The sequence below is a fragment of the Leiobunum rupestre genome, chromosome 2, assembly GCF_980474605.1.
Source record: "Leiobunum rupestre chromosome 2, qqLeiRupe1.1.hap1, whole genome shotgun sequence".
Classification (NCBI taxonomy): Eukaryota; Metazoa; Arthropoda; class Arachnida; order Opiliones; family Sclerosomatidae; genus Leiobunum; species Leiobunum rupestre.
Window position 1 is genome coordinate 89,578,583 of NC_143385.1, and position 18,290 is coordinate 89,596,872.

General features: G+C 35.9%; 2 protein-coding genes across 2 annotated transcripts in view; both read left to right on the forward strand.

Annotated features, from left to right (window-relative positions):
* Positions 1-8,974: 8,974 nt before the first annotated feature.
* The window catches only part of LOC149960300 (uncharacterized), a 29,099-nt gene continuing 19,783 nt past the window's right edge, over positions 8,975-18,290 (forward strand). Inside the window, exon 1 of the mRNA XM_090165218.1 lies at positions 8,975-9,064. The gene's annotated coding sequence lies outside the window, so the exon portion shown is untranslated. The remainder of the gene's footprint in view (positions 9,065-18,290) is intronic.
* LOC149960301 (uncharacterized) lies at positions 10,435-15,447 on the forward strand. Its single transcript, XM_090167437.1, has one exon. It carries the CDS (start codon positions 10,435-10,437, stop codon positions 15,445-15,447), a length of 5,013 nt encoding a protein of 1,670 aa, XP_090023563.1.

Here is an 18,290-nt window from a genome sequence, read left to right on the forward strand (position 1 = left end):
TTGGCGGGTTTTCGTTAAAGGAAAAATGTATCACCCGGAAATCCCATTAGAACGAATACAAATATAACCAAATTAGTCAGATTGGCGGGTTTTCGTTAAAGGAAAAATGTATCCATCAGAAATCCCATTAGAACGAATACAAATATAACCAAATTAGTCAGATTGGCGGGTTTTCGTTAAAGGAAAAATGTATCCATCGGAAATCCCATTAGAACGAATACAAATATAACCAAATTAGTCAGATTGGCGGGTTTTCGTTAAAGGAAAAATGTATCCATCGGAAATCCCATTAGAACGAATACAAATATAACCAAATTAGTCAGATTGGCGGGTTTTCGTTAAAGGAAAAATGTATCACCCGGAAATCCCATTAGAACGAATACAAATATAACCAAATTAGTCAGATTGGCGGGTTTTCGTTAAAGGAAAAATGTATCCATCAGAAATCCCATTAGAACGAATACAAATATAACCAAATTAGTCAGATTGGCGGGTTTTCGTTAAAAGAAAAATGTATCCATCGGAAATCCCATTAGAACGAATACAAATATAACCAAATTAGTCAGATTGGCGGGTTTTCGTTAAAGGAAAAATGTATCACCCGGAAATCCCATTAGAACGAATACAAATATAACCAAATTAGTCAGATTGGCGGGTTTTCGTTAAAGGAAAAATGTATCCATCAGAAATCCCATTAGAACGAATACAAATATAACCAAATTAGTCAGATTGGCGGGTTTTCGTTAAAGGAAAAATGTATCCATCGGAAATCCCATTAGAACGAATACAAATATAACCAAATTAGTCAGATTGGCGGGTTTTCGTTAAAGGAAAAATGTATCCATCGGAAATCCCATTAGAACGAATACAAATATAACCAAATTAGTCAGATTGGCGGGTTTTCGTTAAAGGAAAAATGTATCCATCGGAAATCCCATTAGAACGAATACAAATATAACCAAATTAGTCAGATTGGCGGGTTTTCGTTAAAGGAAAAATGTATCACCCGGAAATCCCATTAGAACGAATACAAATATAACCAAATTAGTCAGATTGGCGGGTTTTCGTTAAAGGAAAAATGTATCACCCGGAAATCCCAGTAGAACGAATACAAATATAACCAAATTAGTCAGATTGGCGGGTTTTCGTTAAAGGAAAAATGTATCACCCGGAAATCCCATTAGAACGAATACAAATATAACCAAATTAGTCAGATTGGCGGGTTTTCGTTAAAGGAAAAATGTATCCATCGGAAATCCCATTAGAACGAATACAAATATAACCAAATTAGTCAGATTGGCGGGTTTTCGTTAAAGGAAAAATGTATCACCCGGAAATCCCATTAGAACGAATACAAATATAACCAAATTAGTCAGATTGGCGGGTTTTCGTTAAAGGAAAAATGTATCACCCGGAAATCCCATTAGAACGAATACAAATATAACCAAATTAGTCAGATTGGCGGGTTTTCGTTAAAGGAAAAATGTATCACCCGGAAATCCCAGTAGAACGAATACAAATATAACCAAATTAGTCAGATTGGCGGGTTTTCGTTAAAGGAAAAATGTATCCATCAGAAATCCCATTAGAACGAATACAAATATAACCAAATTAGTCAGATTGGCGGGTTTTCGTTAAAGGAAAAATGTATCCATCAGAAATCCCATTAGAACGAATACAAATATAACCAAATTAGTCAGATTGGCGGGTTTTCGTTAAAGGAAAAATGTATCCATCGGAAATCCCATTAGAACGAATACAAATATAACCAAATTAGTCAGATTGGCGGGTTTTCGTTAAAGGAAAAATGTATCCATCGGAAATCCCATTAGAACGAATACAAATATAACCAAATTAGTCAGATTGGCGGGTTTTCGTTAAAGGAAAAATGTATCACCCGGAAATCCCATTAGAACGAATACAAATATAACCAAATTAGTCAGATTGGCGGGTTTTCGTTAAAGGAAAAATGTATCCATCAGAAATCCCATTAGAACGAATACAAATATAACCAAATTAGTCAGATTGGCGGGTTTTCGTTAAAAGAAAAATGTATCCATCGGAAATCCCATTAGAACGAATACAAATATAACCAAATTAGTCAGATTGGCGGGTTTTCGTTAAAGGAAAAATGTATCACCCGGAAATCCCATTAGAACGAATACAAATATAACCAAATTAGTCAGATTGGCGGGTTTTCGTTAAAGGAAAAATGTATCCATCAGAAATCCCATTAGAACGAATACAAATATAACCAAATTAGTCAGATTGGCGGGTTTTCGTTAAAGGAAAAATGTATCCATCGGAAATCCCATTAGAACGAATACAAATATAACCAAATTAGTCAGATTGGCGGGTTTTCGTTAAAGGAAAAATGTATCCATCGGAAATCCCATTAGAACGAATACAAATATAACCAAATTAGTCAGATTGGCGGGTTTTCGTTAAAGGAAAAATGTATCCATCGGAAATCCCATTAGAACGAATACAAATATAACCAAATTAGTCAGATTGGCGGGTTTTCGTTAAAGGAAAAATGTATCACCCGGAAATCCCATTAGAACGAATACAAATATAACCAAATTAGTCAGATTGGCGGGTTTTCGTTAAAGGAAAAATGTATCACCCGGAAATCCCAGTAGAACGAATACAAATATAACCAAATTAGTCAGATTGGCGGGTTTTCGTTAAAGGAAAAATGTATCACCCGGAAATCCCATTAGAACGAATACAAATATAACCAAATTAGTCAGATTGGCGGGTTTTCGTTAAAGGAAAAATGTATCCATCGGAAATCCCATTAGAACGAATACAAATATAACCAAATTAGTCAGATTGGCGGGTTTTCGTTAAAGGAAAAATGTATCACCCGGAAATCCCATTAGAACGAATACAAATATAACCAAATTAGTCAGATTGGCGGGTTTTCGTTAAAGGAAAAATGTATCACCCGGAAATCCCATTAGAACGAATACAAATATAACCAAATTAGTCAGATTGGCGGGTTTTCGTTAAAGGAAAAATGTATCACCCGGAAATCCCAGTAGAACGAATACAAATATAACCAAATTAGTCAGATTGGCGGGTTTTCGTTAAAGGAAAAATGTATCACCCGGAAATCCCATTAGAACGAATACAAATATAACCAAATTAGTCAGATTGGCGGGTTTTCGTTAAAGGAAAAATGTATCCATCGGAAATCCCATTAGAACGAATACAAATATAACCAAATTAGTCAGATTGGCGGGTTTTCGTTAAAGGAAAAATGTATCACCCGGAAATCCCATTAGAACGAATACAAATATAACCAAATTAGTCAGATTGGCGGGTTTTCGTTAAAGGAAAAATGTATCCATCAGAAATCCCATTAGAACGAATACAAATATAACCAAATTAGTCAGATTGGCGGGTTTTCGTTAAAGGAAAAATGTATCCATCGGAAATCCCATTAGAACGAATACAAATATAACCAAATTAGTCAGATTTGCGGGTTTTCGTTAAAGGAAAAATGTATCCATCGGAAATCCCATTAGAACGAATACAAATATAACCAAATTAGTCAGATTGGCGGGTTTTCGTTAAAGGAAAAATGTATCACCCGGAAATCCCATTAGAACGAATACAAATATAACCAAATTAGTCAGATTGGCGGGTTTTCGTTAAAGGAAAAATGTATCACCCGGAAATCCCATTAGAACGAATACAAATATAACCAAATTAGTCAGATTGGCGGGTTTTCGTTAAAGGAAAAATGTATCCATCGGAAATCCCATTAGAACGAATACAAATATAACCAAATTAGTCAGATTGGCGGGTTTTCGTTAAAGGAAAAATGTATCACCCGGAAATCCCATTAGAACGAATACAAATATAACCAAATTAGTCAGATTGGCGGGTTTTCGTTAAAGGAAAAATGTATCCATCAGAAATCCCATTAGAACGAATACAAATATAACCAAATTAGTCAGATTGGCGGGTTTTCGTTAAAGGAAAAATGTATCCATCGGAAATCCCATTAGAACGAATACAAATATAACCAAATTAGTCAGATTGGCGGGTTTTCGTTAAAGGAAAAATGTATCCATCGGAAATCCCATTAGAACGAATACAAATATAACCAAATTAGTCAGATTGGCGGGTTTTCGTTAAAGGAAAAATGTATCCATCAGAAATCCCATTAGAACGAATACAAATATAACCAAATTAGTCAGATTGGCGGGTTTTCGTTAAAAGAAAAATGTATCCATCGGAAATCCCATTAGAACGAATACAAATATAACCAAATTAGTCAGATTGGCGGGTTTTCGTTAAAGGAAAAATGTATCACCCGGAAATCCCATTAGAACGAATACAAATATAACCAAATTAGTCAGATTGGCGGGTTTTCGTTAAAGGAAAAATGTATCCATCAGAAATCCCATTAGAACGAATACAAATATAACCAAATTAGTCAGATTGGCGGGTTTTCGTTAAAGGAAAAATGTATCCATCGGAAATCCCATTAGAACGAATACAAATATAACCAAATTAGTCAGATTGGCGGGTTTTCGTTAAAGGAAAAATGTATCCATCGGAAATCCCATTAGAACGAATACAAATATAACCAAATTAGTCAGATTGGCGGGTTTTCGTTAAAGGAAAAATGTATCACCCGGAAATCCCATTAGAACGAATACAAATATAACCAAATTAGTCAGATTGGCGGGTTTTCGTTAAAGGAAAAATGTATTCATCGGAAATCCCATTAGAACGAATACAAATATAACCAAATTAGTCAGATTGGCGGGTTTTCGTTAAAGGAAAAATGTATCCATCGGAAATCCCATTAGAACGAATACAAATATAACCAAATTAGTCAGATTGGCGGGTTTTCGTTAAAGGAAAAATGTATCACCCGGAAATCCCATTAGAACGAATACAAATATAACCAAATTAGTCAGATTGGCGGGTTTTCGTTAAAGGAAAAATGTATCCATCAGAAATCCCATTAGAACGAATACAAATATAACCAAATTAGTCAGATTGGCGGGTTTTCGTTAAAGGAAAAATGTATCCATCGGAAATCCCATTAGAACGAATACAAATATAACCAAATTAGTCAGATTGGCGGGTTTTCGTTAAAGGAAAAATGTATCACCCGGAAATCCCATTAGAACGAATACAAATATAACCAAATTAGTCAGATTGGCGGGTTTTCGTTAAAGGAAAAATGTATTCATCGGAAATCCCATTAGAACGAATACAAATATAACCAAATTAGTCAGATTGGCGGGTTTTCGTTAAAGGAAAAATGTATCACCCGGAAATCCCATTAGAACGAATACAAATATAACCAAATTAGTCAGATTGGCGGGTTTTAGTTAAAGGAAAAATGTATTCATCGGAAATCCCATTAGAACGAATACAAATATAACCAAATTAGTCAGATTGGCGAGTTTTCGTTAGAGGAAAAATGTATCCACCAGAAATCCCATTAGAACGAATACAAATATAACCAAATTAGTCAGATTGGCGGGTTTTCGTTAAAGGAAAAATGTATCCATCGGAAATCCCATTAGAACGAATACAAATATAACCAAATTAGTCAGATTGTCGGGTTTTAGTTAAAGGAAAAATGTATTCATCGGAAATCCCATTAGAACGAATACAAATATAACCAAATTAGTCAGATTGGCGAGTTTTCGTTAGAGGAAAAATGTATCCACCAGAAATCCCATTAGAACGAATACAAATATAACCTAGTTAACTGAATACAAATATATAAAAAAACCATACTGGCAGGTTTCAGTTATAAAGAAAATGTATAAATAGGAAATTCCAGACGACCGAATACAAAAAAAACCTTACTCGCCGGTTTCGATTATAGAGAAAATTTATCCGAATACCTATTAATATAACAAAAATAATCATATTGGCAGGTTTCGTTTATAGGGAAGATGTATACCTCGGAAATCTAATCAACCGAATACAAATAATTAATTATATTATTAAAAATTAATACCCGGTTTCTGCAGAGATTAATTGACGATGAGCTAAGCGGTATTGACCACTGACAGTATTTGGGTGGAAGACCAGCTACATTAGTGCATGAGCTGTGGTTTTTGCCGTAAGTAATATTAAATCCAAAATTTACAATCTTAAATGATTTATACTTTGGAAATTTACCCCAAATTCTGAGAAAAACTTTAAATGGTTTTGAGAGTGGATAGAATTGTGTGATCAGTAGAGGTTTGTCTTAAGTTTATATTTATCTTAAGTTAATAAAATTCATTTGAAACACTTTACGCTTATTATAATTAAAGAATAAAAATCACGAGATAAATGCGTAAGTAAAAACTGTTTTTATTTTAAACAAGACAACAGGCCGACTAGTTTCGGCACAACATTGTTAAGTTAGATTAGTTTAGTTTTTAGTTAGGTTTGGTTTTTAGGTTTAAAGTTAAGTCTTAGCTAAATTAGTTTAGGTTTAATGCTAGGTTAAGTTTTAGTTAATATAGTTTAGGTTTAATGTTAGGCTAGGCTTAAGCTTATGTTACGTAAGTGTTTATTTTACTATAAATTAGACTTTAGCTTAGTTTTACGTTAGGCTTAAGGCTAGGCAAAGTATAAGGTTAAATTAAGCTAGTTTAAGTATTAGATAATCACGGTCAAACTTGAGTTTAAATCCCAGTTTAAGTCGGTTTGCATGCCAGTTTTGATCAATGAAATTGTGAGAAGCTAGCTATCGAAACTGGTTTCAAGAGATAGTGTGAACGCTTTTGTTAGGTTAGCTTTAAGGTTAGGTTAATTCGATTTTTAAATTTGAATATAGAATACGCTTGATAAAATTTCCTGTAGTTTTCTTTTGGTCTCCTGCTGTATTGAAAGTATTTCAATTCTTTATTGACTGTCCGCCAAAAATTAAAATTGAAATTTGAGGAGACAACTCAATAGCAATTGCATTACAAAAAGACACGATAGACAAGCCGGTCTTTTAGTCCAAGCTCTATATATTTAACGATTTTATTTTATTAAAACACTAATTATTTTTTATTATTCAATACCTCTGCAAATTTGGGGTAGGTACATTTTTTCGACTTTCCATCGTCCGACCGGTGGAACAAATGTTCGAATTTCATTCGTCCGAACCACCGAAATAAACAATGTTTCAAATGTTCGAATTGGACAACTTGTTTGTTTCATTCGTCCGAATCGGTAGCATCACTTGTCCGAATTCTGTCGCTAAATTAGTATTTATCCTATTATGTCCATTTTTCCTTTGGCCGATATAGTAAGTGGGAATTGCGTTGAATGTTGTGGATATTTTAGGGTAGGTTAGGTTCACGTTAATGTTACTATTTTCTTATATTAACAATATTTAAAAAAAAAACAATTCCTAATGTTCGAAAAAACGGAAAAACGATTATTCGAACAAATGAAATTCGCCAGTAAAGTTAACATAAATTGAACGACTAAATCACCAACAAAAGTTGTGATAAATTTTTCGAACATACGATCCTGTTTTCCGGCATTCGGACATTTGTACCACCGTTCGAACGAATGAAATCCGAACAAATGTACCCAAATCGCAAATATAAATTTACCGTTGGAAATGTTTGTACAACGTTTTTCTTATTTTACAAAGAAAGCTTAAGAAAAGCTAACCCTTAAAATGTCTGGGCTTTATGTCTCATATATCGTAAAGATGAATTCGGTCGAATGGGATTTGGTGTTAATGATAGGTAATAAACATTGTTGTAGAAATGACCCTAGCCCAGTGGTGCCCAAATGGCGATTATGAACTTTAAAACGACAAAATAATAAAATTGTATAATAAAATATAACTACTATAAATTATAAAATGGTTATCTCGACCTTAAAATTGACGATCTTCGAAATTAGAAAATTGCACAGCAGCGCGCTAGCCAATCAGTTATACACCTCAATAGCAGATTCGATCAATTAATTTATTTATTTTTTCAATGGAAACGTAATAAATTTGAAACGTTTCTTTTATTTAAAGGACCACAACAGCGTTTGAAAAAATTCGGCCAGAATTTAGCACGTGGTAGAAGATACGACCAATCATATTCTGGAAACAAGCGCGTGAAACAGGTCGAATTCAAACGCCGGTGTTATGGAAGTTAATGCAGCGGATTCTACAATCTCGTGCCTCTCGATCTAATCGAGTGAAACTGGTTAAATTAAAATGCCGGTGTCTCCTTTTAATTTGCCCTAAATTAAAAAAAAACATTCCAATTCCATTCTTTTGGTGAAAGACCTTGAATTAACCGAAATGTCCCCATTGCAGCCAAATCAAATCTTTACTTTAAACGAGACCGCCCTCTGGAGGGGCAGAGTTACAAATGCGAAGTTTGTCCGGTAGTCGTATGGCGAAAGTATCCAATACTTGATTGGAATTACTAATTACCTTCTACTGTTGGAAGCTTTCTCGGTTCAAAGTCGACAATGGCCTCTATTCAGCGAGAGGATAACCTCACGCTCGAAAGCTATCTCTCTTCAAACACGAGATCCGGAATCACTTGAGGCAATTCTCCTTCTCAGGTTTGGGACAGGAACGAGCCCCGCTCTTCAGGGTTGTCCCTTTTCTCAGACGTTGGCTGACGGCGTCGAACGTGTCCGGCGTCTTTTCGTTCAGAGAGGTTGAAGTTGAGATTGCGCGAGCGGAAAATATAAATTCCCAATTAAACTTCGATTCGGCCGTTCTATTAAAAATGTTTCTAAGATTCGTCGCGAGATTGTGACATATTCAGCTGGGAATTTCGAGTTCCTCGATTTGGTCGTATCATGTCCGATCGTCGCATTTATTCTAATTAAAGTGTAAGCGCTCGGAAACTTAACTTTAATATTTAAAATACTCCCCCAATAACTCGGAAAATTTGGCCACACGTGCGAACGAAATTATTTCTAAATATACTATTCCATATTAAATATTGAACCGAGTTTAATAGGGTCTTTCGTTGGTATAAAAGGAGAAAACTTTCTTCTATTCGGCCTTAGTTTCTTCCTCGGAATTCTGAGAGGAAGACATTTCAAGAACTGGGGATCTGTCAATCGTAGTCAGGTAAGATTTCAAATATGTTTCAAATTTCTCGCCTTTCGTTACGTTGAAACACAATTTCGTTTTCCTCTTCTAAAGTGGAAGTTATCTATTTAAACCGATAATGTGAAACATGTGCCTTAGCAGGTTCGGTTTACTTTTAAATTGCATCATGGCTCAAAATTTACCGCGACTTACGATGTAAAATTTAAAAATTAAACTCTGAATATTTAGATCGGCCCAGGCATTTTTCTCAAAAACTATACTTTCTAGAAATGTGAAATTTTCAGTATTTACTCTCTCGCGAGAGATCGTTGTTGTTTGTAAATTTCTGAAAATTAGTGAAATTTTTCATGGTTTTAGAAGTGTTAGTTTTTGAACGCTACGTGGTAGACGAAATGTGTCAATAAGCAAGTTGTAGAGCATACTCTAAAACCTTTAATGGGATTGGCACATACTGAAAATTTTACATTTCTAGAAAGAATAGATTTTGAGAAAAATACCTGGGCCGATCAAATAAAGACACCCTGTATGAAAACCATTTTTCCCCCTGTTAAAAAGTGTACTAAATATTAACTAAAATTTCTTAAAATTAAAATTAAAATAAAGGTAAAATTCAAACATTTAATAATTAAATCTTTTTTTAGAAGAAAAAGATATTACTTCTTTAAAATTGTATAAAATGTAGGTATAACAAAATGAGAAGAACCCCCAACTTGTCCAAATGATAAATTGGTCGTAAAACTATTGACAGGTGCTTGGCGAAATTGAAGAAAGGGTTTCGGGAATATCGGGAGAGGCTTCGCGACTTCTCGGGCCGTCCGGGCATGGTACTATTGTATTAAGTCAAAGTGGCGTACCTTTCGCGGGACGATTGATACACCGCGCGTTGGTTATCTCGCTTGGATAATGGTTTCGGAGAAAGTCATCTCTCCTTTTATGACCGAAAGCTTTTTGCTTCAGGCATGTCATAGTTTAAGGAGTTTAGGAAAGGCAGTTGGGAATAGACAAAAAGTTCCGTTGAGATTTTAAATTTGTATTCTTGAGGACAGAGAAAAAAGAACTCCATCCTCACTTCGCATTTGGAGCTCTTTCAGAGCAGAACATTTTTTCGTAAAAATAAAATAGTTTTTTGTTACGAAGTCAAATTATTACATTAAAATTTAAGTTAGCCCACAAATTGGGAACATTAATTAAATCCCGCTTATTATTAGTATTTAAAATTAGTTTACTCGCAAACTTAATCTCCCAGCATTAAATTAATTATAAAGGAATTGAATCCAGACGTTTGGACTTTTCTTTATGGTGCCGAAACCCGGGACTGGTTGAGTTGTGAATGAACAGACAGCGGTAGTATTACAAGAAAAAAGATATCGAATATTAATATTAAGAAGATGGAGGCGGAAACAGATGTAGCCAGAGCCATAGCTGATGCCACAGCGAAGGCCGCGGAAAACGCCAAAGGAAAAAATGAAAGATATCTAAGAGCTAAAGCTATAAGGAAAACCATGAGAACGACAATTACAAATTATTTGAAGGTAGTTGCGGATTATTTAAGCGATGATTTGATAGACATCGAGACATTAGAAGATGCGCTATCCATATTAATTAAAAAGGAAGAGGATCATCGCCTATCGGAAAGGGATGCTGAGGCATTGACGGACGACGAGAAAACATTGGAAACCGAGACGTTGAATAAAGAGCGTTACAAGGAGGAAATATTCGCGAGCAAATTAAAGATCGGTAGAAGAATTAAAGCCGCGCGAGGAGGATCGTCCAGCGTAACGGACATATTATCGGAAGCGTCGGGAGCTAGTATTCACGGGCATATTAACAATAATAACTCTGCGGGTAGTGTTTCGAGGAAATCTCATACCAAACTGCCTAAGCTTGCTATACAGAAGTTCGATGGAGATATCACCAAATTTCATAGTTTTTGGAACCAATTCACCGTCGCTGTGGACTCGCAGGACCTGGACAAGGTAGACAAATTTAGTTATTTGGAAATGTATTTAGAGGGGGAGGCAAAATCAGTAATTTCTGGCATATACGCTTCGGATGACACTTACGACGAAGTTGTATCAATATTAAAAAATCGATTCGGTCGTAGGGATTTAGTCATTCACACCCACATGAATAAGCTTTTAAGCATAGAGCCCGTTCGAAAGTCTAGCGATCTCAAGGCCTTGCGAAAATTATTCGACACAGTCGAACTTAATATTAGAAGTTTAAAATCATTAGGACAAAACATTCACTCCAATGGTAGTTTTTTATGCCCTGCCCTGCTGCGAAGTTTACCCGAAGATATTCGCCTAGAATTTAGTAAAGAACGCGATACCGACCAAGATTGGGACGTCCATAATTTAATCGAGTTCCTGAGGAAGGATTTGCAAAGTCGAGAAAGATCAAAATTATTAAGCGCGCCCACGGAAAACGATAAACGAGAAGGAGCCTCTTCCCAAGATAGGTCAAAGCGGTTTCCTGGAAAAATAGATAAAAATAAAACTTATACTCCCTCGGCTTACTCCCTAGCTACTAATGTAGAAAGGGCCACGGCCAGTAAAATATACTGTATATTCTGCGATAATACCGTACACGCTACTTTTCATTGCGTAAAATTAACATTAGAGCAAAAAAGAAAATTCATTAGAGAAAATCGAAGATGTTTTAAATGTTTGAGATTAGGGCACGATAGCAAAAGCTGCCATGCAAGAATAATGGCATGCCGAGCATGTGGAGTGAAACATAACTTTGCTATATGCGAATTAAACGAAGCGAACAAAACGAAAAAAGAATCTGATGAAACGGCCCCCAAGGAAAAGGTAGACGTAAACTCGACATCCACCGGGCAAGGCCTGATCAGCGCGCGGAAAACTCTACTTCAAACCGCTATGATTAAGATTGAAAACCCCGTAACTTCAGAAGTATTGGAAGAAGAAGTAAGATGTCTTTTCGACGCGGGTAGTGAAGTTAGCTTCGTAAAAGAAGAATACTCTAGAAGAATGAATTTGCCCGTAGTTGAAGAATTAGGATTGACAGTAAATAACTTTGGCAACGAATTTCCGAAGGAAATGCGGAGGCGCGTAGTTAGAGTAACCCTTCAGAACAAACGTTATCCAGGATTAAAAATTGAAATTATAGCTATGGAAGTACCTTTCTTGTGTAATTTAACGACTACCAAACATTGCGGAAAAATGGAAGAAATTATGAAAGAGAAGGGCCGAGAAATGGCAGACGAACCAAGTTTAGCCAATAAAAATATTTCCAGTATTAGCGTATTAGTTGGAGAAGATTACTATTGGAACGTAGTAAAAGGTATAGAAAGGTACGGAAGATTTGTAGCTCTGGATACCTTGTTTGGATGGGTGATTCAGGGTCCACAAAGGGGTAAAAACTCAAGTGCGCAAAATTTTAGCGTCACGGCAATGATTACTGGAGTAGAAGAAGGAGAGATTAATAAAATTATGAAAAGTTTCTGGGAATTGGAATCATTAGGGATTAAAAGCGAGGAACAAAATTTAGCGCCAACCCACGAAGAAGTAATCAAAAAATTCAATGAAGAAATCGAATTCAGGGAGGGAAGGTATTACGTAAAATTCCCATGGAACGTGGATAAAACTGTTCTGCCTAACAATCTAACCCTCGCCTTAAAAAGATTCAAACCTCTTCTGAAGAAATTCCATAAAGATCCTAAATATTTATCGGAGTACAAAAAGATAATTGACGATCAATTAGCTCTTGGTATCGTGGAAGTTGTCCCGAGAGAAAAGGAAGATACACCTGGAGCGTTCTATTTACCGCACCAAGGTGTGAAGAGAGAAATTAGCGCAACTACAAAATTACGCGTAGTAATGGACGGATCAGCGAGTCAATACGGATCTCCGTCGCTTAACAACTGTATGAGTTCTGGCCCCAATCTAAACCCAGACTTATTGCTTTTATTACTAAGATTCCGAAACCACCAAGTAGCCATTATGGCAGATATTGAAAAGGCTTTCTTACAAGTCGGTCTAGTGGAAGAAGAACGGGACTCGGTGAAATTTCTTTGGGTAAAGGAGGATTTAAATGGAAAAATTAAAGAGGAGGATTACCAAATATTGCGAATGGCAAGAGTTCCTTTCGGAGTTACAGCGAGCCCCTATTTATTAGCAGCCACGATCAAATATCACATAAAGCAATACGAGGGAAGCCACAGTTCAGCGGTAAGCGCTCTAAATAGAGATCTATATTATGACGATTTGGTGAGCGGAGCCAGCGACGTAAAAAAAGCGTTTGAACTCTCCGCTGGAGTTACCGAAATCATGAATAAAGCCAGCATGAGATTCCGAAAGTGGGAAACCAACTCGGACGAATTGAGAAAAATTTGGGGAAATAAAAGACAAGAAGCGGGTGAAATTACATTATTTGAAAGCGGTACCAACCGCGAAAATTTAAAGGTACTGGGCTTGAGATGGAACGCGAAAGCGGATCTGTTTTCTTTCGATCTATCAAATTTGATCGCGATGATGTCGGAAATGAAAAATACTAAAAGGCAAGTTTTAAGTGTAGTAGCGCAGATTTTCGATCCGATGGGAATGCTATCTCCGATTACAATTAGAGCTAAAATTATATTTCAAATGTTATGGGAACGTGGGTTAAAATGGGACGACGAACTTCCTCCAGACGTGGGAGAGTTATTTACCAAATGGAGAAGAGAACTACCCCAAATTAGAAGAATTAAATTGCCGCGTTGCATTTTCCATTGCCCAGAAGACGAAATTAGCGAATTTGAATTACACAGTTTCTCCGATGCGAGCACTAAGGCATACGCATCCATTGTTTACGTTCGTTACGTAACAAAATCTGGAATTATTGGAGTATCTTTCGTGGTTTCCAAGGCAAAGGTGGCTCCCATCAAACCAATTACATTGCCAAGGCTGGAGCTGTTAGGATGCTTGCTAGGAGCGAGACTCATTAATTACGTAAGGGACAATTTCTATAAAACCGGCATCGCCGCCTTTTTATGGACCGATTCATCAATTGCTATGCATTGGATAAAGGGCTCATCTAAAGAATGGAAGCCTTTCGTTTCCAATCGAACCGCCGAAATTCAAAAGATAACCGACCCTCAAAATTGGAGCCACTGCTCGGGAGCCGAAAATCCAGCAGATTTGCCCTCAAGGGGAACAAGCGCCGAAGAACTCTCAGCGTGTAAGCTATTTTGGGAGGGGCCCGTTTGGCTAAAAAAGCCGAAATCGCAGTGGCCCGAGAAAAGATTCGAAGAAAGGAGAGTACCCGTCGAAGTCGGGGTGGAGAGAAAAAAGGTAGTCCTGGTAGAAGAATGCGAAACTAAAATCAGTATAGTCAACATTCTAGATTTGAACATATATTATTCATTAGACAAGGCGATTAGAATCACGGTATACGTATTGCGAGCTTTCGGTAAAAATAAGGAAGTAGTAACCGATGGACAAAACGCCAATATTTTACACACAAAATGGGGTCATAAAATTATGCCACCGACAGCTGCGGAATTAAATAAAGCTGAGACTATTTGGATTAAAGCAACACAATTAGAAGATTTTAAAAGAGAAATTAGTGATTTACAATTAAAAAAGACAATTTTAGCTACATCAAAGATTGCAACTTTGCACCCTCAGCTCGACGAAGAAGGAGTATTAAGAGTAGGAGGCCGTTTGACAGAATCAGAGCTAACTTATGGCGAAAAGCATCCTATAATTATGGCAAAAACCAATCGCTTCTCCGAATTAATCTTAATGAGAAGCCACCTGAAAACACTGCACGGAGGAGTGCAAGAAACTATTACGCAAACCAGAGAAAAATTCTGGATTGTTTCTGGTAGGCAATTAGCAAAAAACGTAATTAGCAGTTGCATAAAGTGCAGAAAAATAAAAGCAAAGCCTCGCGTAGCACCAGTAGCTCCTCTTCCTGCGGATCGAATGAGAGAATCGAAACCGTTTGAAATTATTGGAATAGATTTCGCGGGACCATTATTCATACGCAAAACTAATGGCCCGCCAGAAAAAGCCTACATTTTCCTCGTGACATGCGCAGTCACTAGGGCTATTCATTTAGAATTAGTATCATCGTTAAGAACGGAAGAGTTTCTCTTGGCATTCCGTAGAGTAGTAGCGAGAAGGGGCATTCCATCGGTAGTCTATACCGACAATGCAAAAACATTTCACAAAGCGAACAAGGACTTAAAATTAATTTGGAAATGCTTAGATAGCGCAGAACTAAAACAACATTTTGGAGTGAATGGCATTACGTGGAAATTTATAGCCGAACGTGCAGCTTGGTGGGGGGGTTGGTGGGAGCGATTAGTACGCTCTACCAAAACCACTTTAAAAAAAGTATTAAGTAGAGCCTCATTAACATACGAGGAAATGGAGACGACACTAGCCTAAACTGAGGCAGTGATCAACTCCAGACCCTTAACCTACGTCTATAACGATATAAACGAACCCATCCCTCTCACACCTGCTGAATTCTTGATTGGGAAAAGAATTACCTGCCTCCCTTCTCAGAAATTTCCAAATGACAAATTACCAGCTACTCGTGTCGAATTAACTAAACGTTTAAAATACCGACAACAATTAATTCAAAACCTTTGGAAACGATTTCGACACGAGTACTTGATGGAGCTAAGATCGGCCCATCACGCCGCGACCGTAAAGGAAAATAGATTAATTGAAATTGGTGACGTCATGCTTGTTCATGAGATTAAACTACCTAAACAGGTATGGAAACTCGGTGTAGTCACTAAAATCTTTTACGGCCGCGACAAAAAGGTGCGGAAATGTCAATTAAGAATGGCGAACCGTAGCGAGATAATCAGGCCAGTACAATTGCTCTACGCGCTTGAAATCAAAAATGATAAAAACAATTAAATAGCGCAACTGAACTATTGAAATACTATTGCAGTATTTCGGGGGGAGTGTTAAAAAGTGTACTAAATATTAACTAAAATTTCTTAAAATTAAAATTAAAATAAAGGTAAAATTCAAACATTTAATAATTAAATCTTTTTTTAGAAGAAAAAGATATTACTTCTTTAAAATTGTATAAAATGTAGGTATAACAAAATGAGAAGAACCCCCAACTTGTCCAAATGATAAATTGGTCGTAAAACTATTGACAGGTGCTTGGCGAAATTGAAGAAAGGGTTTCGGGAATATCGGGAGAGGCTTCGCGACTTCTCGGGCCGTCCGGGCATGGTACTATTGTATTAAGTCAAAGTGGCGTACCTTTCGCGGGACGATTGATACACCGCGCGTTGGTTATCTCGCTTGGATAATGGTTTCGGAGAAAGTCATCTCTCCTTTTATGACCGAAAGCTTTTTGCTTCAGGCATGTCATAGTTTAAGGAGTTTAGGAAAGGCAGTTGGGAATAGACAAAAAGTTCCGTTGAGATTTTAAATTTGTATTCTTGAGGACAGAGAAAAAAGAACTCCATCCTCACTTCGCATTTGGAGCTCTTTCAGAGCAGAACATTTTTTCGTAAAAATAAAATAGTTTTTTGTTACGAAGTCAAATTATTACATTAAAATTTAAGTTAGCCCACAAATTGGGAACATTAATTAAATCCCGCTTATTATTAGTATTTAAAATTAGTTTACTCGCAAACTTAATCTCCCAGCATTAAATTAATTATAAAGGAATTGAATCCAGACGTTTGGACTTTTCTTTACCCCCAATGTAATAGTTTTGATCAGCGGGAGCCTGAGATGTTTATTAAAATGGCTTCATCTCTCCAAAGTTATGTTTTACATATTTATGATAATAGTAATTGAAAATGATCAAACGAAATTGGTTAATTTATTATTTTGTCACGTATTTTAAGCATATTTTTAAATTAATATACACTCTTAAAACAAAAGGTGTATTTTCTTGTCCCATATTTAACACCTTAACAGGTTTATAAAGGATGTTATTCTACACATTAAAAAGCAGTTTTCCTGCTAGGGTGTTTATTTACACTGTTTGGGAGGCTTAGGTCCTCCGTTTTGGTTACTTTGTTATACAGTTTGTGGTATAAACCTATTCCCTTCAGGGTACAAGACTACTCCTTTTAGGGCACCAAACGACTCCCTTCAGGGTGCTACAATACTCCCTTTAAAGTGTTAAAATACTCCTTTTAGGGTACTAAACTACTGCCTTAAGGGAGCTACACCCTTACGAGATGTTAAATCACTCAATTTACGGGGTAATATAACACCCTTTATACACCTTTTCAAGTTTTTAATTTGGGACAATAAAAATCCCTTTAGATCGTTTAAATTAACATTAAAGAGTGTTTTTTTACAGATATTACACCCTTAATATACCATTAAATCACCCTTTTTTAAGAGTGTATAACGTAATTATAAAGTTGATCATAATTCCGAATATCTCTTTTGATAATTACTAAATAATAATGCTTATTATCATTTAATACCTCGTGAATTAGATTTCTAACGGCGTCAATAGTTGTTTGATTTAAATCAAGTTGATTTAAATCAGCGATTTAAATCGCGATTTTAATCAAATGATTTTTTTTAAATCGTTGATTTAAATCTGTTTCTATAAAAGATTGTTTAAAAGGTATTAAATTTCCATAAATGAAAGTTTAACTATTGAAATAATAAAATTTTAGACCAATTTTGTCAATATATTACACTATTACCTATCACACCGATAACACTTTTCTCCCAGGCTGAGAAATAAAGAATTGTTTTAAACTGGACCTGTGGCCAGTAGAGCCTAGATAGTTTAATTAAAAAACTGGCCACTGGCCACTTACCATTTTCAACCTTCAAAATCAGGCTTCCATAATGTATGGTCAAATTATCTACTCTTGACAATATGTGCTAGAGCATAGGCTTAGTAGGTTAGTTATTATGGGAATTTCAAAATTTTGGAGTGTTAAATAAAGAACTATAAATCTTGAAGGGAAAAACTTTGAATTAATTAAGTGGTCACCAGGGCCACTAACACCCCAGGCATTTAATTTTTAAACTGGCCCAGCTAATTTTTAAACTGGCGATTGGCCTGTGGTAGTGCCTTATTTTCACACTGTTTAGTTTTACTTCTCAAGGTTACTCCAGTGATACAAATATACTTATTTATTGGAATAAATATTTTTTGACATGATAAATCTGTCTACTATTGAATATTATTGATACAAAAATAATAATTATATCAATAAGCTTATATATTGCTTTTAAAAAGTGACAAAAACCTAGAAATTAATTAAAAATAAAAAAATCAG